This window comes from Channa argus, chromosome 2 (assembly GCF_033026475.1).
Source record: "Channa argus isolate prfri chromosome 2, Channa argus male v1.0, whole genome shotgun sequence".
Lineage (NCBI taxonomy): Eukaryota > Metazoa > Chordata > Actinopteri > Anabantiformes > Channidae > Channa > Channa argus.
In genome coordinates, this window is record NC_090198.1 from 11,086,820 (window position 1) to 11,110,832 (window position 24,013).

Consider the following 24,013-nt stretch of genomic DNA (forward strand, 5'->3'; position numbering starts at 1 on the left):
ATTATTTCATTGTGGATGCATGTGGTGGATGAGAACTGCAAATTGATGCATCCCTGTTGGTGCATACAGTGTCTCTCTTTGTTTATGTGAATGTGTCAGTGTAAGACAACTAAGGCACATGTGACAACTTAATTCTCTATATCTCACAAATCACTGTATCGTGTATGTATCTACAGTGTGTGCAGATTGAAACATAAAAAAGATAAGTCATGGTTTGAACAATAAAACATTGCATTGCCAGTATAAAACAGTTTTAAACCAACATGTCTGATAATAGCCAAGGTGTAGCTAATCCACTTACAGTGTGTGGGAATTATCTTGAGGATCATCCCAAACCCTGCATGTCACATTGTTTCTATTACACCATAACACCAGGGTGTGACTGATGGAGACATCTGATTGGAGACATCAGTGAGTGCCAGTGACTAGGCCAAAAGTGTAAGTGTGCAATGTCACTTGTACATAGTATTTCCATAGTATTTCTCTACTGTAGGATGTAAGGTGTTGGTTGTTATAGAAACATGGGATGAAAAAAAAAGTATCATTGTGTGTGCTTAACAAAGATTTCTAAACAAACAATACGTTTTTCTATTTAAAGGAATTGTAATCATGTATCAACTGTGCCCTGTGATAGATTGGTGACCTGTCCAGGGTGTACACTGACTCTCACTCAATTACAGCTGTTATAGGCTTCAGGTGCAGCCCTGCAATCCATAGCAATAACAATATAGATAATGGTTGGATTGAATGGTTGGACTGATGGATTGGATTGGGTGGTTGGACTGAATTTTACTGAATATGAATAAAATTCCAAACTCTCGTAATAAACGAGCATCATTTTTAATTCTTAGTGATTTTGTTTCAGGTAGTTTTCAGGTAATAAACATTTGTTCATTGAAATTGCTTTTTTCTCTTTGCTGTGAGGAAGAACAGCATTTGCTCTTTGCTAGGCTGTTGTAACTGTAGCTATAGAAACTAGATTAAAACAACATAGTGAATATAACAGTATCACATAACTCAGTGAAAATCATTTGAATTGACCACTGATGCTCATGATGTGGGTCGAGTTACCTGAAGGTGAACTCTGTTGTACTGGTAGAGGAGGCAATCGAGTTCCTTTTTTAAATGATGACCAGACGTTATTTAACGAGGCAAAGAATTTGCCCTCATCTCACTCCCCATTAACTAACTAATAACTATTATCCTCAATAACAATAAGAAGCTTATTTTGTGCATTGTTTGTGTCAACTGATTCACCAACAATATGTCCTTAAGTTTAAATGAGAAATCATAAGAAGAGGTTATATCATCACTAATTTGGGAATGGTTTGGATTTCTGAATCAGGACAAACCACAGAATGATATGAACTACAAGATATGCAGGCCACATACTGACAAAGGTGGAAAACAACGTCAAAATTTGACAAGATACCAACTCGCTGAGAACACAGAAAGCTAAATGCTCTATTGCCAAACTGACAGCATTAACACGGAAGCTGTGTGTACAGATCTTATTTCCTGTACAATAATTCTGTTCTACTTGCTTCTGTTCTACAATACTTCTACTTCTATTGTCGTTTTAGGCCGTGTTTTTCTGAGCAGTGTCAACTATTTTTTATTAAAAGATTGCAGTGAGTCAAGAGTGCCTCAAGCATTAATATAAATGGATCTAGCTGTGTGATGAAGTGACAGAGTCAAGAGACTGGAAAGATTTTTAGCCGTGTGCAAATTTTCGAGTGCTTGCAAAGGAGAAGACCATTGCACAATTCCTGCTGACACACCTGCAGATTTAATCATGGCAGGATATTGCCCAAAAATGGTGACTCAAGTCCATGAGTCCATGAGTCCATGAGTTGGCACATAAGTCAGACACACAGAGTCTTGAGTCTTGAAACTCATCCTCAAAAGACTTAAAACTTGACTTGTGTGAGTTCACTGCAATTTCCTCCCCCAATCCAAAGACATGCCTATTAGGTTAATTGGTTAATTGCCCTAAATTGCCCAAGGTGTGAATGGCTGCGTATGGCTGTCTGTGGGCCCTGAGATAGCCTGGTGACCTGTCGAGGATATATCCCGCCTACTGACAGCTGTTATAGGCTCCAGCACCTCGCAACCCTGAACAGTAACACTCAATGGAAAGTCTCCGGAAACTGACTTCAGCCGCTTACTTTCCCCATTGAAGAATTGGTTAAAAGCAGAACACAAGCACAATTTTCATCTTAACATTGCTTCAAAGGGACTTGTTAAAATAAAATCAACATAATAATAATAATAATTGACTGTTAAATAAGGGATTAGAAGAATAGAAGCTGAGTGTGTCACCTCAGCTGGGCTTGTAATGACGCATAGCTCCACCCTCAGCCACCAGACCGCAGGACAGACCGCATTATTAAAACCTTTAATATATTTTCTGATCAGTTTATCACTATAGGTTGGTCAGCCTTCCTACTGTGACTCACACCTTTCAGCCCGAACTGTTTTTTACATTCACACGCAATATTCCGTACAAAACAGGATTGAAGCAGTTTGGTTGGTGGCTTAAAAGTATCAACAATCAATACCCAGCCCCATCAAGAAATTGTGACATAGATTATTTTTATTTTTTGATGGCTTAAAAAAGCCCAGAGAGCATAAGACTTGATTATTACACTGGTAATCTAAAAAAAATTATAAAAACTATATTTTTATTTACATACCTAAAAAGTAATAAATAACATTATTTCTTTAAATTTTTACTTGTCTACTGTACTGTGAATGTATGGAATCATGAGTCCTATATTCTGTGTCAAACCAAATCTTGAGCTCACTGAATTGCTACACCCATAGTGGATGGATGGAGCAGCTGCTTGGTTAATATCCAGTGGTGCCAAAAATAATTGCAAAAAACATTACTGAAAGATCATGAGAATTAACATTCATAATGTAAACAGATCAACAACCGTATAGTTTATTTTGATTCCTCTATGAGACACTGTTATTACCCCAAGTCATACTTTCTTTCCCTCTCCCACACAAAGATGTAGTGTAGAGTCCTACAGCATGATTTTTACAAAGAAGTGTTTGTGAGCACATGCTTTTCACATCTTGTTCTTTGTGGACTGTACGTCAAAGTATTATGGGATGTAAAAAAGGCACCTCTGCAAGTGGCTGTTAGTGTGCTCATGTAAGAAGAAATTTAGTTTTCTCACTTTGTAAACAATCTGCGTTGAGCAGGTCCTGGCACTTCTCATGGCATTTGACGCCACACTCTGAGCAGCGCATGCCCTGACGGGCAATGCCCCACAGTAGCCCCTCACACTCATGGCAATAGGTAGGTGCAGTCGCCGTCCACACTTCAAAATTATGGGGGGTTGTGGATGAAATTGGGTAGATCAAGGCCTGGAGAGTCTTCTTGAAGACATGTAGTTTCTGCCAATAAAAATGAAGCATTGAGGATATGTAAGCAATAAAAGGGTATTAGACAATAATGAAAAAAATGTAGGAATGAGTGAGAGAAACAGAGGGGGTACAGCTGATGATGTTAAATTCTCGTAGCAATACAAGATAGAGAAATAAGATTTCAAGCATTCATAGCAACTTCAAAAGTTAATAAAAAACAGGTTTGAACTTAAATTGCTTTCCAAAATAAAAAAATTTGCACCTGCTATGGGACTAAAGCTTTGGTCAAAGATTGAACAGAAGCACAGCCTCAGTAGACCATTTAAATGGATTTGCAATCTGTACTACATTAAATTTGCAATACACCAGAAGACAGTACTTTATTAATCCTGGCAGTTATATAATAAACTAAATTGCAGCTATCCTTCACCGTTACTCCAGCATTTTTCTAGTTCTTCTTTTGGAAAAAGAAATGTAACACACAACATGTAGGAGGCTTTGTTGATTCTTTTCTGATTAATTTAGCATCAATGGAGAGGTCAGCTGTATGAGAGTCAATCAACCTTACATCTCATTAAGCCTAAATTAACAGCATCCTTAGCACACAGGCTTTGTTCACATTGAATGGTTTACTATATAAAGCTTCTGCAGACCAAATGCTGAAGTTTACTAGAGGCCTGTCGAGAATGATTGCTGTGTAACAGAAGACCCTTCCAATTCAACACTTCAGTGCAGCAGCCCTGCCATCCACAAGGACAGGGAAACGAGCTGGGACTTGCCAGTTCTTGAAGGCAAAATCAATGGATGCTGTAAATAAGGTTTTTAAAAGTGAGCATTATCCAGATTGGAGGAGAGAGAGCTAGTGGGAGAGGAAGTGACAGGAAAAGAGAAGGAGATGTATGGTGGTTAAATAAATCTCCAAGAGGTACTTGCTCTCCACTTCTCCTTCACTCTACTTTTTTCCCCTTCTTCTCCGCCACCACCTGAATAGTTGCCCTTCACTTTAACATAAGAACTATAGCACTGCCCACTCAGACGCAAATACACATTGTTGCAGAGATGATTAAATAGCACCAGATGACAGGACAACAACAAGGCTATCTAACATTGTGAGACCTCACTTGTGCAACGGAGAGGCTGTTGAACCCTGGAGGACCTTTAATGAAACACAATTGGAGACAGAGTTCTCATTTAACCTGTGGATAATCAGATGAAGCAGATGTTTGAGATTTATACACAACTTGCACAGAAGGTAGCCCAGGGTCACACCCAGAAGCCTGCTGCTGACAAAGTGTCATACTGAACCATCTAAGTGGATGAGTGAGCCACAATGTGGATGTTTTACACAAACATCTCAAAGTTTTGCCTGGTATATGCCTAATTCTGACCCGGTTTTATCAGCTGACAAAATGTTATTAAGTACATTAACAACTGCGTTTCTTGTACCATTGCATTAGCAGTATTTTGCTAGTGATTTCATTGCCACGGTCTATTTCTGTCTTTTTAAATCTCAGTCCCTCTCTCTGTTTTCTTGGTCTCCCCACTGATACTACAGTACATCTCACACTGTGCAGCAGATGTGGGAAAAACACATGTGTGAGCCTCATGCGTTACACTGTGAAGTAACCCTGGTGATCCTGTGCAAGACAGTGCTAGACGTGATTGACAGCCACAGCCTCTGCCTGAGAACAAAACGACAGGGAAGAATCTCATCTGTTCTATTCCTTTCCAATTTCACCACCTATTGTCCTTGTAAACCGCTTTATATACATTACCGTCCTCCTCGTCCTGTTCCAGGGTTCTATGCCTGTAATTGTGCGCTGTAAATACTGTACAGTTTCGCCTCTAACACAGAACGCATCCACAGTTTTTTCCAAACCTCATGACTTGAGCCATCGAATGTGGACAAATATTTCCAAACATTTCGAACTTAATCTAATATCCTCTTCTGTCTAACAAGATTCACAAACCTATTAAAAATGACTTAAGTGGATATCACGAGCATTTTAAAAGCAATGTAGTATATTTTGTTGGTAAAACCATGCCTGATGATATCTGAACTGACTCAAAAAAACATCACATTTAATTTCCAGATACTGCATCTCTTATGTCAGATCGGGGTTTTCGTCGTCCTGTGTACAACTGAGTCCCTGCCTATGTCTCAGCAGGTAATTATGGCCCTGTGTTGACAGTCACCGTTAAAAGGCTCTGGTGCTTAAATCATACGCAGTTGAGAACATTGAGCAGACAACATCCGCCGTTTGCCGGCCCACACATAATGTCCCTTTCTGCTCTAAAAAGCAGATACATGAGAAACACGATGCAGAGGAAGAAAGGCATCAAGAAAGAGAGGTCCATATGTCAGAAATGACATTTTAATCAAATTAGAATCCATTAAGTTAAAAGAGAAAAAAACAGGATTGTTGATAAAAACCAAGGTGGGACAGAGGGAGGATAGAAGAATGCAGCAATAGCTTCAAACAAATCTCCAAGGGGCCAGGGTCTGGGTTGTTCAACATGGCTGCCTGATCAGTGACATCAGGGTCAAGAGATCATGATGACAAGCCACAATCTGCTTTGATCGTTTCTTATTCCATACTCATTCCCCCCACTCTTTTGGTCATGTTTCCATTCCTAGCGTTGTATCCTCTGTTCCCCTAATTCCTCCACACTCCTAAACAGCATATGGTTGTTTACTGAATACTCTCGCAGTCCTCACAGGGACTCACTCTCCTGGACTTAATGCAGTACATAAAACCCTTACATCTGTTTGCCCCACTTACAAAGACTGCACAATCTGCAAGCTTTGATTGGGACTCAACTTCCCTCAACCACCGATTATTAGAGCCATCCTTCTTCTCTACTAATCAGACTGCTGGATAACGATCCCTAAAGTTCAAGTCCTTACGTACCCCAGCAGGACAAATTGCATATTTGCCTAGGAATAAAATCCCTTTGTACACTAATTAACACACTACGTCTATCACATCATTTCTGCTTTATCTGGGACATGAGGCATTCTACCCTAAAGCCCCTCTAATGAAATCTGTAGCTACTGTATCACTAAGCAGTGAACACACATTAACTTGAGGGCAACTGGGCATGTGGACCGTGAGGACCAGCCAAGTCAAGCGAGCAAAAAAGATAAAGTGATACGAACATGTACAGAAATCAGGGTGCACAAACTGAGAGTGTCTCTTGTTTGAAAGCATACAGAATAACATCCAGTAGCCTGGTAGGCAAAGAAAACCAGTTGGTGCTAAACTACAGCTTTACAAATTGACTGCTAGGTTGTCTTATCGGCAAACGGCTTTCTTCGGCCGTTTGCCTCATACAATGTGTTTCATGTTCCATCTGAGAGGGAAGAACTGCAATCAATTAATGCAGAGCAAGATATGGAGGTCAACCGAAAAGTGCCTCTCACCATCAACTGAGCTGCTGCTTCATCGATGAACAGTGTTTATTATTAATCGCAGGCCAATGTCCAAATGAAAAAATAGAACCATCTCTAAATTTCTGAACTCAGTGAAACGATCGGACACAAGGAGCACAGCAGACCATTTAATAAACTGCAATGTGTATTATTGCCTGAGAAACAAGCAGACAAACAGATAATGGCATGCTGTTTGTACATCTGAAATTTAAAGGGCCAGTAACTTATGCAGTTCATATAATTTTCATTTTGTAAACCTGTGTGCTCACATTGTGATGTTGGGCCATGAAGCGCAAAGGCTGCAGCTAACAGCATCATATGTCTCTGTATAACCCTCCCTTACCCACCAACACTCAATAACTGCTAGTCAAAGGTTTTCATGCAAACAACGCAGGTACGTTAGCACTTACCAGGTCCTCGTTATTTAGGGTGGACCGGTTCACCAGAGCAAACGAGATGCCTGCCTTTCGAGCAGTGAGTGTCTGAGAGAAGAACAAGCAAAGAAATAGGATGAAAATAAGCTCAACAACTTCTTTCACCTTTATGCAGTATCCTAATGGATTTATACACTTGGAAAAAACACAGCTCCTTAGTGTATGTGAGCATTAAATAATTTGTGAATAAGATATCATGTTGTTTAAGAGGAAAAAAGCCCTAGTAGATCTCAGTTGCACAGATGCATTCACTATTATTGCATATGCACCAATAAAAGAATATGTTTAGTTTGAGAAATCGTATAAATGACAGTAGATCAAAGAGCAAAACCAAATCGTACTAAGTTTGTGCAGCCAGAACATTCATCTGTTGGTCTTAACACATGGAAAACAAACATACCAAAGCCTTTGGTTTCCAGGAAGCCATGAATAAAAATAAAAGAAATTGAATTAGACAAAACAGTGGGTAAATACTGAAAGCAAACAGCAGAGGAATTAGATTATCCATACTGAGTGCACAGGTGTCTCAACTGCCATGCAGGACTGCTGGTAAAGGCACAGAGCTCTAGAAGAATTCAACTCTTCAAGTATTCATTAAGAGAAACTACAGTATACAGCTGTTGCATGATTCTTGATCCACTCATGCATTGCAAGTTACTAAACTGCAGTCATGCTTGGAATTTATGTTCACTTCTCTGTTGGATGAAGCTTTGATCATATTTTCTGCTGTCTGCTCTGCACATTAGTTTGACACAAACAGAGAAACACACGACACTCACACTCATGTATGGGTGAAGCCAGCTGTTTTATACAACATCAACTCACATTTACCCACACACACGCACATACAGAAACACACACACTAAAGAAGACACACACCTTTTCAGACATTTATAAGCATATTCAAACATAAAACAGAACACGTCCAAACACAACAGGTAACATACACACACATACACGCACACTCATACGCATACACACGGATGTAAATTAGCTGTTATATTAATATCCATTGAGTCTGGGAGACCAGAAATCGATAAACATTTAGCCCATACTGGAGGAAGTTAGGTAACAAAAAAATGCAGACATGGACAGCTGACAATATTGGATCAGTCTTTACCACGACTCTCTTGTCTGTACAGCCCAGCTATGGTAAAGATCCATGGAAGCCATGGAAAATGTAGGAGGGAACGTGACCTCTACATGAACTGTGAGTGTTGATGTAAGTTTATCAACATGCACCAGCACTGCTGAGGTTGCTGCGGGCACTATACAATACTGTATGACCCTGTGTCCAGATGTTATCTGTTCAGCTATGATATAGCGTTCAGTGCTTTGTGAATCGATTTTTAGCATTGTTTGTTTGTTTGTTTTATGTTTTTGCATCCCTCCATAATATGGGGGAACCCTGCTGTCTGCTGCCCTGAAGCAATCACACAGCAAATGGGGAACATTGACAAAGGAGAGGTATGAAAGGGCACCAATTAGTTTGCTGAAGACTGACTTCATCCCACGTGTAAAAGGCTAACTTAGTGTCACTTTTACATGATTTAAAAGCCTCACACAGTTAAATCAGAAAATCAATGAAGTCTCCTGGATATATTTTTGGGTTGAGTTGTCAGCATTTCAAATCAAATGCAATTTTTCGACCCCTGCCGTGCAACAAAAGGAGAACAATGGTCAAGCATCGGCAAGGCTGAAATCTGACAACTCACAGAAAAATATCACCCATAGCCGTTATGGGTCTATGTAGGAATGGCAAATATACACGCAAAATCCAAACAACAACCCATACTTACCAAGACATTGTAGGTTATTAATTTCATGAGAGATATGGACAAATACAGCATCAACTCATGTTGTTCACTGTGATATAAAACATTTATCAGCATCTATCTGTATGACATCAAGCTGCATTATCATTTGCAAAAAATGCTAATTTGTATTTAAGAGGAAATATTTAAATAGTGCTAAAAAGGAAAAGAAATCTAGCCTAGATTGTTCTAGCCTAAAATCAATGACGATGAAAAACAAACAAAAACAAGACAAACAGATACTGTGCAGTACGCCATGGACAAACAGTTAGAAACAAACAGAAATCCTATTGGCATGATGAAAGCCTGTTGTCTTTCCAAATGACTAACCATGTGGCACAGTGCTAAAGAGGACTGCACTGCAACAGGCCTCTCTGTGGGATATGTTATGACACATTATGATGCAATAAAAACAAATGGGTGAGCATCACTGTGATGCAATGTCTTAAATGTTCTCTAGTGTAGTCAATCAAGTCATAGACATATGGCTAAGGTTACATTTAACATTCCCACAAGGCAGTGCTCTACACTAAATCACCAGAGTTTTTAAATGGTTGCTTTTATCACCAATCAGCTCCTAACAGCCGTGGTTTTATAACAATGAGTTTATGCAAGATTTTAAAATCCATTTTATTTTGCATATCAGGTTTACATCCAGCACCTATAAAAAGTATTCACCCCATTATTAGGAATCACGGTCAATGTAATTTGACTTTTTTGAAAATGTATAGAATAAACAAAAGAGAAAAATTGGTTTCTACAAGTAATGCCAATTGAATAAAAGCATTAAATGTAAAATACGTGATTGCAGAGGTATTCACTCCATTTTTCAAATCTGTATTTGACAGAAGCACCTTTGGCCCCAATTACAGCATTGAGCCTGTGTGATAACATCTGAATCAGCTTTGAACATAGGGACACTGCGATTTTTCCCCATTCTTCTTTGTAAAACTACTCTGTCAGGTTGCACAGGGACCATGAATGAACGGCCGTTTCCAAGTGCAGCCACAAATCCTCAGCTGGACTAAAGTCTGGCTCCTGACTTGGCCGATCCAAAACATTAACGTTTTTGACTTAGGTTCATTACCGTGTCACTTTGGCTGTATGATGCAAAGCCAGCTGAGGCCAACATGAAAAGAAATCCTGCTGTATCCATGTTATCAAACAATTTAGGTTTGCCTCCCAAGCTCAACTTAGTGAACTATATTTTTCACAAAATATAAGTGAAGCTGCTTCTGAATCGCTCTCTTCAGAGAGAAGAGATAAGAACCTTGTGAACAAATAAACAGACTTTCAGACTAACTTCACAATGGAGGGCCGGGGAGGGCCGTTTTTGTAGGTCAACACAGAAGTTAGCATTGTCCTTGTTCCCCCGATGGGATCTTTTCATTGACATTTGGATTATTGTGGTGAATAAGCTCTGAGACAAGCAAATATTAACAATATGATAGTTGCCCATTTTGTTTAGAAAGTTTCTGTTCACAGATGAAACCACTTTTATGAATTTTGAAGCTTAAATACAATCACCAGAAGTAAAAAGTTATTCCTAGGCTGTAAACAATCTACACCATGGTTGCATGACTTACATTACAAACATTACACTCCTAAAATTTCAATCTCTTCGACGAAAGCTTTTCTTTTTACAGTGACCCAATATAGCTTGCAATCACTGCTTGTAAACTCAGCAGGGCTGTAAAGGTGGACTAGTAATTACCTAAGTCTCTCTCTCTCCTGCATGATGACATTTGAGGCAACCACCTTTATAAGACACATCAAAAACAGTGTGAGTGAAATATTTTTTGATTAGTTGATTGATGCATGGAACAAGAATGAGACAAAGACAAAAACTAGACTAAAACTAAAATTGACTTTCATCACAAGACTAAGGCAAAAAATAAATCATGTGCCAAATCAAACCCTACTGTGCCACATTTCTTCCATTTCGTAATGATGGATTTGAGTGTACATAATGCGTGACTTCTTGTATCCATCCCCTGACTTTGGTTTTTTATTAAGCTGCATTAACTGTTGGGGGATGCAGGAGACAATTTGTGATCTATGCAGTCTGTTTACCTGTTCCTGCTACAGTGGTTAAAATGGGATAACCACATATGTTTTGTTTGGATAACGGGACCTGACCTGGAGAAACTAATTTTAATTTGCAAGCAATAATATTTGGAAAAACTAATCATAAACAGTTTTCTAGCGACTCTGTGCAAGATCTGCTAACTGTTTCTCAAAGTTAAGGCGGCACTCCTCTATTAATGTACCATGGCGACGTGTGTCAATGTATCAATTTACATTGACCGTGATTTAAAGTTGTAAGAAAATAAAAGGGGAAAACTTCAAAGGGCACTGTATTAAAGGTGAATATTTTCAATTAGACCATTCAAATGCTGTAACAAACTCCAGACTGGGATGTGTTTTATCAACCTGTAATGTTACAAAGACTTCAGCTCAAATAATATTATGTTCTAATATTTTAACTCTACAGGATATTATGATAAAAAATAAATACTGTCACTTAAAGCAGCATCACAGTTTGTCAGGGAGCCATTAAATTTACTGTTATCTTCAGTAGAGGCCCATACTCACACACAGCAGGATTCCACCATTGGTATAATGTGGCATCACTCATAGATTTGACATAAATCACACATATCCTTGTTGAGGCAGATGACTCACCAGGTCTCGGACAAGAGGCACTGTCCTCTTGCGGCGTAAATCTGGCATGCTGTCAATACCATAAAGAATACTGCCAGCCCTGCAGAAGCAGACAGATTTAAGGTGTATTAATATCATAATAATGCAATGCTGGTGGGGAAATTACTGGAAGGGGGGGCCTTGATTTACACACTCGGCACACACCATGGATCATACTTTCCAACAAACCTGTTTCACTTTCCTCTTCATCATCCTCTTCACTTTACATGTGTTGACCACCTACACCAGAGCTCCTTGTAATCGTACTCACCCTTTGCCTTTCCTTTCCCATTTTTTATCTTTAGATTAATATCACACTCGAGGAATACAGAATATCAAGTGGATTAAACAGTTAAGGCCCACTATAGGAAAAACATGCAAACTGCAAAACAATGATGTGATACCTCATTCACGGGCAATATACAGTAAGATAAGTGTTTCTCAGTATAGATAATACTTCAGTTCCCGCTCATCTTCCAGCTCCCTTGTGTGCCCTCCACAGCTCCCTCATTTTGGGAATCACTCTTGGCCCTTCTCTGTGAGGCTCTCAGTGGCATCACCTCAGCTGTCACTCACAGCCTCTCTAATGACCTCACAACATGAAGGCGCCCTTTATGCAAACTCATGTTGCAGTTTTCTGCATAGTCAGGTCTGGTGTAATAGATATTATATATGATTATTAGCTATTCTGTTCTTCACAGGACAGGACAAAAGTTGGATTCATTACTGATAACAGAACGCTTAGTTAATTTACAGATGTTGTGAGGGCATTAGTCATCTCGTATATCCATCTTCTCTCTGGTGTGTATCACAAAAGAGGGGGCACGGCCCTTTTTGGGGGTTGCATGCCAGAGAGTCAGCTTGTCTTTAGAATTTCTGCTATATGTGCCTCAGCATGGGGGTACAAAACAGCACAGCAGCTCAGATTTGTGTAATTGTGAGCCGATCAGATGAGGAAATGAGCCACCACTTACCCTCCAGACTGCAAGCCGAGCACTTTGGGATCCAAAACACTGCGGGGCTGCAGAGAGAGGAAACACACAATGTAAAACAAGGAATACAAGGAAAGTGCACACAACTAAAGCAAACAGCAGCAAAATTAAAACCAAAGGCATTCCCACTGTCACAGAATGTGCTTGGGACAATAATACAATTATCCAAATAATAAAGTACAACCAAAGGTCAATTCAGTATAAGATAAATAATAGGAGAGGATGTGATGAGAAAGAGAACCACCGCAGGCAAAAGACCAAATTATTCCACATCAATGTAATTTGTGGGCTCAAGACTGAGAGTTTTGCCGCTCTTGGTGCTGCAGGCCAGATTTGCCTATTGTGCAACATTCCCTCCTCACAGACAAAACTGTCTGGTTTGAAATACAAATCATTTTCTGAAAAGAGACAAATAAAAGGATAACCAGCACAACATAACATCCAGATGACTTAAAGGCACATGCTGCATTCTCTCTTACAGATCACTTCAATTTATTCACAGAAAAACAAACACTCACATGAATAAATGTGACACAAACACACCCATACTGCACATCACACAAAACACATACACAAATATACACACAAACACATGCACGTGCAAGGAGTTGACAAGACTCCATTTGATTCATATAAAAACTGATCAACAATGACTTAAAACCTGAGTCTCCAAAGCACTGGTGTCTGAAATGAGAAAATGACAGGAGGATGAAGAGTTAGAAAGGAACAGCTCACTATAAGAAATACACACACTTAGTTGCTGTACAACACTTATCAACTATTACCACATGATGACACAATTTCGTTTTGCACAACAATTTATGCATTCAGCATTGGCCTCAGGGACAATGGCTATGAAGGGGGAATACCATATACAGTGCAGCCACTACAAAGCTCTATTACACAGCAGTAGCCTTTAGCAAAGGTTTCAATATGAACATTACTCATTGAATAACATTTTACATCAATGCCGCCCAAATTGTAAAACATTGCTTGTGATCAATAACATTACCAGAGTGAACAGTCATAGCTAGGAATACATGGAACATGAGTTAGGCATAAGTTGTTGGTATCATATTGCCATTTTAGAGAAGAACTGTTAGAGGGCAAGCCCTTTATACAAGCAGAAGTGCAGATGGGTAATTACTGTGCTATTGATCCATGTGTGATTAATGGCAGCATAATCATGATCTAATGTGTTACAAGCAGAAAGCAGCTGTTCACAGCTGATTAAAATGACATGATACGTTGGTTATTGTTGATCTGCACTTACTGCAACACTAATGCAGAGGGTAATGTAGCTTCCAGGACATATTTGAATTTGCTTACGTCATACAGTAGATTAAAAAACACATTATAAACATTGAAATAACTCTGGCTCAGGGCAGTTCTTTAGAACACAGTACACAGTGTTTTGGTAGATGCAGTGTTTGGTAGGCTACTTTATAGAGGCATTTGTGATCACCTTAGGTATATTGTTTCATGATGGCCCAAATGATGTTTTTAAAATGCGTTTTTGTCAACATGAAAGCAATTAGGTTGTATAAACTGTGGAAAGGGCTGATTTTGTCTAGTACTGGATTAAGGAGATGCAGGACTCAAGAAAAGTTAAACTTCAATTGCCATGGACTGTGATCTGATAAGCTCCAAGATAAAGCCATCTCCTCTACCTGCTACTCATATAAAGGCTACTCACATTTTACAGGCCCCTAAATCTGGGGAACAGAAATGTAATTGATGTGTGCTACAGGTTGTGTTGGGGTAGGGAACCTAGTAGTCCTGCATGTCAGTGCTGATACACATGCTCACATCATTCATTGAGCAGAAAAGCCTGCATTAGGCTGAAACACACAGGAACATGTTGTTTTTCTTCTGCATAAAGAACAATAAAATATGATCACAATGAGAACATGTTCATATTACCAAGGAATTCATGACAAATAAAGGAAATCAAGCTAATTAAGGACCTGTGCCAGTCTGCAAAACTTTATTGATGCTTTCGCATTCAGCTTCAAGAAGGGGTTGTTGTAGTAGGGGGAAAAGGGGGGGTAGACTGAAATAGGGTAGGGGCAGCACAAATCCAAAAACACCTTAGATTATGTTTTGCATTGATTCCCCTCATCACCTCGTCACCCGACCCACTCCTCATTTTGAAAAACTTTCTTAGCAAACTCTGGATATATGCCCTCTTCAGGTTATAATTTGCCAGGCCATCTTTGCTTCCTGTAATCATGAGCCAGCCTCCTTTATCCGAGTTTGCCAGGCTTTGTTTGAATGTGCCTGCTCTGCACTGCATACTTTTGACCTTTAATTGCTTTTGAGTCTGAACTTAAATACGTTACAGCACTATAATTTAAAATATATGATATGCCATTATATAGAACTATAGATTATTCTTCACCTGCCTAAAGGGAAAAGAGCCATAATTTATGTGATTGGTCAGTGTAAGATGCTTCTGTATTGAATACTATGTACTTCATCCCAAACCCACAACAACCCTGATCTGTGTGTCATTATACTCTAATGTCAACAACAGATAATGCAACGATAACTACCTACCTATAAGTACAGAGCCTGCTACAAAGACTTTGTAGCTGTGGCAAATGTTTTCATCCAGTAGCTTCATAAAACACTGAGTGACATCGCATACAATAATAATAATTATTATTGTTGTTATTATTATTATTATTATTATTGGATATTGCTTCTCTGCCAGTGAGAAGAGCTTTAAACAATCCTGAGTAAGAAAAGTATGGATTTTCTGGGGTGAGTTGTCTGTTAGCAGCAGCACTGTGTGTGTGTGTGTGTGTGTGTGTGTGTGTGTGTGTATGTGTGTTTGTGTATGGGGGGGAGAAGCATTCAAGGACACTACGGAGTGTAGGTTAGCACTGTTTCAGATGCAATCAGAGCCTAACAGCCTAAGCAATCTCTTTTTGTGGTGAAAACCCCTGCTCAGAGCACTTTGAAATAATTAAAAACCTTTAATCAAAACATGCTATTCCATAATGCAGCTGAGAGCATCATTTGTTACCATACGTTATGTGTACAAGTTAAGGTAATACACATATATTTTTATTATATTTCAAACATGTTATTTTAGTGAAAGTAATGAACTTTTCAATGTAAATATGCTTTTGACTGTAAATGCAAGTATTGCTAAAAAACTTAAATAACTCCAAATTATCTTTGATTGATTTCAAACTCCCTAACCACCACTATCCCCGGAATAGAGAATATAGGTTTTCACACCGTGACTGTACTTCACAGATAACTTTGTTGTTTCGCTGCAGATGACTCAACATCATACCACACTAGACCATGTGGATTCAATCATTTGACAGTTTTGTAGTTGACAGCTGTCAGGTCTTATATAAGTATGGCTAAACTAAATAATACAAATAATGCAATACAATTCAACAGCAACACAAATGACATACTCGAAAATGATCTAATAACTCAGTCAATACCTTTCTAAAATAGTTTGCAGAAAACCAAATTTTTCATTTCACAATGGGAGGATTTAGTTCAGGACTGCTGCACTGCTTGAAGCTTTGTGCACCTAATAAACTGCGAACTGAGTGTATATGTGCAAACTACTCACTGTTCACATCAGGACCTGCATTTTCAACTGGATTTTTGAGGTTGAGGCAGGCTGATGTCAGTGGGTTTATTTCATTCAATTTCTCTTTCAAAAATAGAATTCCACACGGCATGAACCAGGGATAGAGCACTGTGGGTAAAATGGATTATCTGCCTTCATCTCATAAAAGAAATATGCTTGTTTGTGTTATAAATTCTTATTTAAGTTGTACGGATGAAGGTTTGCCTAGTCCAAGCATCATGGTCATATGGCAGCATTGCACACAGACAGAGTACAGTGTTATGAGTGTCTAAACCCAGAGGTAATGTAAACTAAAGTCAAACACCCTGTGAATTGTAAGGGCAAACTGGGGGGGAAAGGCAGCCCATGTTTACAGCAGTCAGATGAAAACGGTGATAATGAATCAGTGACTGCTTTAAACAGGAGTGTATGACCTAAAACAGCAAACAAAGTCAAAGGGAACTTCCCAGCATCTGCATTTTTCATATCAACACTTTCTCAAGAAATGGTGCACTAAGCATAAAGAGGGTCTACCTCTTTTCTACCTCAGGAACAAGCAGCAAACTTCACTAGCAGTAGACCTCTATAAATATTCGAAGCAAGGCTGACCTGGTTACAGAATGCCCTTGGGAGTGCGAATTAGCATTTGAATACAGACGCTCCTGTAGCCAGTTGAAGACAGGCCTGGCAGGAGTGGCAGCACTGCTGAGACTCCCATCACAGCTCCTACACAGGCCAAGCCAGCATGCTTCAGAGCACGAGCATGATGAACACACATCAGCTACAAGAGATGAAGGCATAAAGCTAATGAGGGGAGTGTGGAGTACTCATGTATGTGAGTGCTTCCCACTATGACTTTTTCTCCCTGTGTAGTGTAATTGTAGGAGCCTAAATGCAGTTTATGTTTGGTTGATTAGAGCAATTTAAGTTAATAAGTAAAACTGTAATTTACATAATAAATAAGTGGAAGAAACATTTACAATATTCAGTACGTTTCTTTGATTTTCTGGATGTGAATTGTGTTTGGTCGATTTTAAAATGCTTTATATTAGGAAGAGATTATGACTTTTATATTGTACTAGATAAGTACTTTTATTTTGATAGTCTAGAGGGAGGGGAAGTCAGGTGACAAGTCACGAAAACAGAGCTTTTTAGATTAGAGGACAGTGGAGCCACTCAGTTTTTTTACCTCTCTCTCTGTCTCTCTTTTTTCTCTTATGCTTTTTTTTGTGTGTGTGTGTGTTTCATTCAAATGATGATCTGTTGACAATTCTGGATTTTGATGACTGTTATGTACACATTTTTCGTGTGGATTTGTGTATGCGGAAAGAGTGACATGAGAGAGTCAAGCTAAGGCTTCAATTTGGGAAACCAACAGTAATAACGACAAACAAGTGTTCCCCTTGTCACAAAAAATCCATATTACAGGATTTTCCATCAACTCTGTTACAAGAAAAGAAAGACACATGTAGCGGAATTACATTATGCTGTCAAATAATTTACTATGAGTATTTAATAAAACAGTGCAAATAGCAGGTCTTTTACCTCATGGTCCTGCCACACCTCAAACAATCTTTCTGTGATATTATGAATGGACTTTTACGCTCCTTTACTGTATTAATTTTAGTTATTAAGACCAAAAAATTGCTATCAGTGTTTATTTTCAGTATTTAAACAACCTCTTTTTTAGGTGACATGGGTTTAAACCTTAAAGGAATGAAAACAGCCACACACTGTATATCCGTTGGCATAATAAGTGAACAAAGATATTTGATTGCTCACCTGATTATGTAAAAAAAACAATAGCTTTGCACCTAGTTTATAATTTCTCCTGCCTCGGATTTCTTTTCCTCATTTTGGCCTGTCTCACCCCATCTTAAGTTTAATTTAACAGTGGCAATGACATTACCTGTTACAGAAGCACTACAGACGAAAATAGAAACACTGTACAGCACTTTAGACCAAGTCACAAACTGGCTTTTTGAAAAATGAAGAAAACATCCCAAAGTCAATGGACCAGGAAATATATTGGTCTTGTTTTACTACTGCACTCTTTACCTCGCACATACACACATCTCTCAGTCAGTCTGTCGCATCAGCTCTCATCTCGTTATGTCTTTAATGCATTCAGTGCATTCTTTCTGTGGCTTCAGAGCAAACCTTCTTCTGAAGTCCCATGCATTTCCTGAACTACAATACGTACCTCACCATGAATACCACAACTGTAGCAACAGTACACAGGTCAGGAACTTTTGCATTTTAAGTAAGAGAGTAAATGACCTGGTCTTATTTTAGTCCAATTGAAAGACTACCTTTCCTATAAGGAATTAATCTTAACCATTTTAACACATGTTGATGTTAAACTGTGTCCTGTTACATAAGCATTGACCTATCAGCTATACTGTAATTTGATATAACAGCTACTGCAGTGAAGCAAAGTTACACAAAACAAAAAAAAACAAAAGAGTGAAATATCTCAGACTTTTTACTGCACAAAATTCAGTGGCACACGGAACATTTTGTTTAGTAAGTTGTTCACACTTGCATGAACAATCTACCACCACAATAACACCACATTAAAAAAGCCCAGTCATGTTTTTTTTTTCATTGTGAAAAAACAGATGTTGCTTTTTAAGGTCTATTAAATTTTGAAGATGAATGATCAAGCTTCACAAAACTTGTGAGAGTTATAGCCCTTGAGCCACAGTTTCCTATAATCTAGTTCTATGCCATGGAAATAGAAATACAAGGTCAGTGTTACCAATAATGCTGCTATCCACCTTCAGAGAGAGTCCCCTCTTTATTTTGTTATCCAAAAATAAATAATCAATTCGAGTGGACATCTTAAAAGTGGTTTCAAGGTGCCCATAAATCCCATAAATATGTAGCCACAGTCTTTGGCTCTTTTCTCTCTAACAACTGGAATGTATACAAAGACTTAGGCTTTTGCTATTAGCATATGCTACAGTTTGAAAGTCTCTTTGTTGTAGTGTTAAGGTCAACTATAAGAATTAGTGTGGACTCTACTATACCTTGACTGCACAACACATGACACTTGTATAATGTTTTGCTACTTTAGTTCACATTCTGTAACACCAAAGCACTGAAATAGTTTTTAAGTTCAATATGTTTTGTTGTTACTCTTAACTCTTAACCTAACATAAGTATGGCCCACCATATATTACCAATGTAAAGCTATGTAAAACTGTGTGAAATCAAAAAGACACTGACAAATAAAAGGAGTGAAGAGTCATACCTCCTGCCAGGATCTGCTGCTCCAGTTCAGCCATCTGTTTCCTGTAGGCCCTCAGTGCTGCCTCCTTAAATGTGGGTCGAACGCGCTTCTTGGGTGGTGTTTCTGCGGGCTTCTCCTCTGGAACATTTTTGTTTTCATCTTCCTGCTGCTGCTCCTGTTTTTCAGACACCTCAATGACCTCTTCCTTTATCTCTTCTACCTCCTCTAAGTCCTCATCACCTTCATCCATCTCCTCTGTCACATCATTTTCTTCAGTCTCATCTGTTTCTTCTACATCTACGTACTCCACCATAGCGTCATATTCGGCAGTGTCCCCAGTAGGGTGCGTTTCATATTCCTCACTGTACTCCTCATCAAACTGCTCATCCAAGCTACAGTCATACTCTAGAATTCGTGGCTCTTTATTTGCTTCATAGTCCTCTGAGGTTTCAAAATCTTGTATGCCCTCAAACTCCTGAGAGGCGTCATTTTCTTGAGAGGCCTCAATGTCATCAGACACATCATAGTCCTGAGAAGTCTCACATTCTTGCACTGCCTCATCTGTTTCATCTGTCTCATTAGCATTAGATCTGTTCTCCAAGTTAGCTAATACCTGCTCCATCACTTCAACATAGTGCGTCTCACTGTCTACTGACTGTTCGCCACCTTCGGCCTCTGCAGCTGTTTTTCCTTCATCTGTCTTGTGAAAAACAGGCTCGGCGTGGATATCTGAATCTATTGTTGTACTGGAGTTATTTGCAGCGGAGGTAGACAGGGTGCGGAAACGTCCCATAAATGAGGAGGAGGAGTTTGCGGGCTCCTCAGAAGGGGCAGGGGCACTCTGAGAGCCAGATTTCCAAACAACCTCAAGGGCTGACTTAGCCCTTTGCAGTGTAGACCCAAAGCCAAACCCAAATGACTTTTCACTGAGATCTATACTTAGCCTACTGCTCCAAGATTTGGGAACCTCCTCAACCTTCTCCGTTCTAATCTCACTCTGACTGCGGTACATTGTTGTAGACTTATTCTGAGCCTGGTGAAAGCTATGATTGACATCTATTTCAGGGAATTTTTCTTTTGGAACTGATTTTGGTGTGTCCTTAGGAACATCTTTAGAGGCTACTTTGGACAGTACTTTATGGGCTTCTGTTAGGGTGGCTTTAGGGCTCTCTTTTGGAGGAGTCTTGGGACTTTCTTTAGGTGGTATTTTAGAAACATCTTTGTTGAATACTTTAGCAGTCTCCATAGGTGTTACTTTAGCTATCTCTTTTGGGGACTCTATTGGGGGCGGTTTTGCATTTTCTTTGGTAACCTCTTTAGCAACCTTGAAGGCAACTTCTTTAGATGCAACTTGTGAGGGTTCCTTAGTGATGGTTTTAGCAGCCTCTTTAGGAGACTCTTTAGGAGTTGAGACAGGGCTATCAATAGGGGTCATTTTTGGGCTGTCTTTAGGAGACTCTTTAGGACTTTCTTTAGGAGTCATTATTGGGCTATCTTTTGGGGTAGCTTTAGGAGTGACTATAGGAGCCTCACAAGATGTTACCTTGGATGCCACTTTGGATACCTCTTTAATGTTAGGCTTTGTGGAATCTTTAGAAGTGAGTTTAGGGCTGTCTTTAGGGTACACCTGAGAGGATTCTTTAGCTGCTGTTTTCTTAGTTTCTTTAGGTAACTCTTTAGGAGCTGCTTTAGAGGCCACTTTAGGTGCAACTTTAGTAGATACCTTGGAACTTTCCTTTGGCAATATTTTGGTGGTTTCCTCTTTAGACACCAACTTTGTTGGTTTATGTGTCACTTTAGCAGAAGTTTTGGGGGCATCTTTAGGTGATACTTTAGTTGTTTCTTTTGTGATAGCCTTGCTTGCCTCTTTAGACTGCCGAGCAGAGGTCTTGATGACAGAATCCCTCTCTGTAATGGGAGGTATGATGTGGGTAGTAATAGGTGGTAGAGCAGGTTCTCTGTCAAGCATCATAAATTCTTCATCTCCTTCAAATTGTAAATCAACCTCCTGACATTTTGTGATGTTTTCTGGAAAACCAGGAATTGTTGATGGATCAAAGGGACTGCTAACCTCTATAGAGGCTTCCAAGCCAGAGTCAGCACCCTGCTCCAGATGATGCCAGTCTTTCCAGGGTGATAAATCCCCTTGCAGGGACAGCTGGGAGCCACTGTAGTGGCTTCTGTCCCCAGACATGCACACAAGCCCATTGCTTACCCCACTGTCAATGGTTTCTGTTGTTTCAACCTCATTGTGTTCATTGGTCTGATTCTCATGACTGATAGCGTGACTGGGGCTAGCATACCAGGAGGAGGCCATGTCTTCTTGCTTTCTCTGCCAAAGCTCCTGGTCTGAGGAGGACAGCAGGGAGCAGCCATTAGCCCGTGTAAAGTACTGACTCTCTGAAAAGTCTTCTGAATATGACTGGCAAAGTTTTGAGCAGTCAGACTCAGAGCGGCTGAGTTTAGGGGTGGAATAGTCACTCTGAGACAGCCAACCAGGGGTCAAATCAGTGTAGTAAGCCTTGGCATGTTTGTCTGGGTCATAGTAGGAGTCATCAGCATAATGCACAGCGCCTGAGTAGCCTGCTTCCTCTCCTGATCTGCTGTGGTCGTGGGATCGCCGTTTCTCTGATTTGCTCTTGTGAACGGGCTTTGAAATCACCATTGCATATTTATTTCTTGTTAATTCATCGAGCTCTTTGTCACTGTCCATTGAGTCCCAGTCATCACTTTCGACTACTTTATCTTTTCCCGAGACCTTTATATCCATGCTTTCATAGGTCTGTGAAGAAGACATTGTTTTGTCTTTTCGGTCCTTTCCATCATGAGTTAGGCTGTCAGTAGAAACTGTAATACCTGTTCCTTTAAGTTTATAGCATTTTTTCAAGACTAAATCTCTATCTTGCGTTGTTGCAAAAATAACAATAATGGGACGGGGTTTTGCACTAGAACATTCTCTTTGCTGGCCTAACCTATGTGCCAGCTCAATTTTTAGTGTTTTATGGGCATCAATGAAACCCATTTTGTCTTTAAGTATTTTATATATGAGACTCTCTGTTTTCTCTGACCTTTCTTCAGGAACATTGAGAAAACGCAATGTTGAATTATTGGCCTGGTGGCTAATTTGTTTTATGTAGTCGTGGATATCACGTGTTTCCCTTCTGGACTGGACAAAGCCCGAGCGAAGCTGCTCAATCTCACTTTGAACTACTTCCACACTGCTAGAGATCTCATCAATGGAGCTTTTCAGGGCATTAACATGGCCACGTAGCTCAGACAGTTCCGTCTCTATCTGGCTGATCCCTTGAAGCTCCTTAAAGATCATTTCCATGACATCCTGTGTCTGACTAATGCAACCTGTGGAGGAGGAGCCAGGCTCCAAGGTTGAACTTTTTTGCTGCCGTCCAGCACGATCCAAGGATTTGCTTCGGATACCCAGAGTTTTCCTCCAATTGCTCACCTCGGAGTCCGAGGAAACACATTCCTGGCTCTTTTTCCATTTTCTTAACTTCCGAAGGGCGCCAAGCCTAAGTGTATGTAGACTGGAGCGTTCCACTCGTTCACCCTCCGAACTGCCATCCGAGGGAGCCAAACTAATGAGGCTCTTTCTGTTTCTTCGTACTGGCATAGTGTGTGATTTATGCTCATCCAGTCTCCGGACAGGTTTTGTCTCACTCAGTGAGTCAGAGAAACTACTGTCAATTGAAAGAACCTCAGAAAAGATACTGTCATTATTGTTCAAAAAAAGAGAGTTTTTCGGAAGTCCATTTGCTATAGCTACACGATAACTGAAAGTAGGTGACAGAGATGAGCAGTCGTTCTTTCCGTCGTCTTCTTCGAGTGATATATTACGTGCCGAAGAGCATTTGGAAATCTTTTTAACCGTGGTCTTCAGTGTGGTAGAGAGAGTTGGATTATGTGCTTGCAAATCAGTGGTCAATTTGGGCTCTTTATATTCACTTCTCTGTTTCTTCTTTATTGGGTTTGCCAATTTCTTTGTAAACATTCCTTTGCAAATCTTTTCAATGTAGGACGATATAGTCTTGATTAGGGCAGAAACCATGGATGGCAATCCTATGGAGTGTTTTTTGTCATCTGGTGAATGGCGAAATTAGCTGAGGATACAGCAGTGGTGAACCAAGGATAATCAACCTGTGCTTAACAAGCCAAGCTCACGATCACTAACACCGCAGTCCACAAATAGAATCACTAATATATTTTAATCCAGTGGTCTTCCTCCAGATAAGGAACATCTCTCTGAAAGACAAGATGAAAATATTTTACTATACATTCGGTTAGCAGCTTCCCAAATCACACGTAACCATAAGTAGGAATAACCAATACTTACTATATTATTTTGCAATTACCAGTACAGCAGAATATCATTTAAATAATATGCAACCATAGCGTAAGAAGTCTCTCA

At 39.6% G+C, this 24,013-nt stretch overlaps 1 protein-coding gene across 3 annotated transcripts in view; it reads right to left on the reverse strand.

The window, feature by feature from the left end:
- LOC137113969 (protein unc-13 homolog C) overlaps positions 1 to 24,013 on the reverse strand; it is a 97,865-nt gene that overhangs the window by 67,456 nt on the left and 6,396 nt on the right. For 2 of the 3 annotated variants that reach the window (XM_067495315.1, XM_067495317.1), the window contains exons 3-8: positions 19,612 to 23,847; positions 13,416 to 13,438; positions 12,737 to 12,783; positions 11,745 to 11,823; positions 7,222 to 7,293; positions 3,189 to 3,408 (exon numbers count right to left, since the gene is read on the reverse strand). In XM_067495315.1, the coding sequence (XP_067351416.1) occupies positions 3,189 to 3,408; positions 7,222 to 7,293; positions 11,745 to 11,823; positions 12,737 to 12,783; positions 13,416 to 13,438; positions 19,612 to 23,653 (4,483 nt within the window). In that variant the 5' untranslated portion in view covers positions 23,654 to 23,847. The remainder of the gene's footprint in view (positions 1 to 3,188; positions 3,409 to 7,221; positions 7,294 to 11,744; positions 11,824 to 12,736; positions 12,784 to 13,415; positions 13,439 to 19,611; positions 23,848 to 24,013) is intronic. The other variant, XM_067495316.1, reaches the window with a different exon arrangement.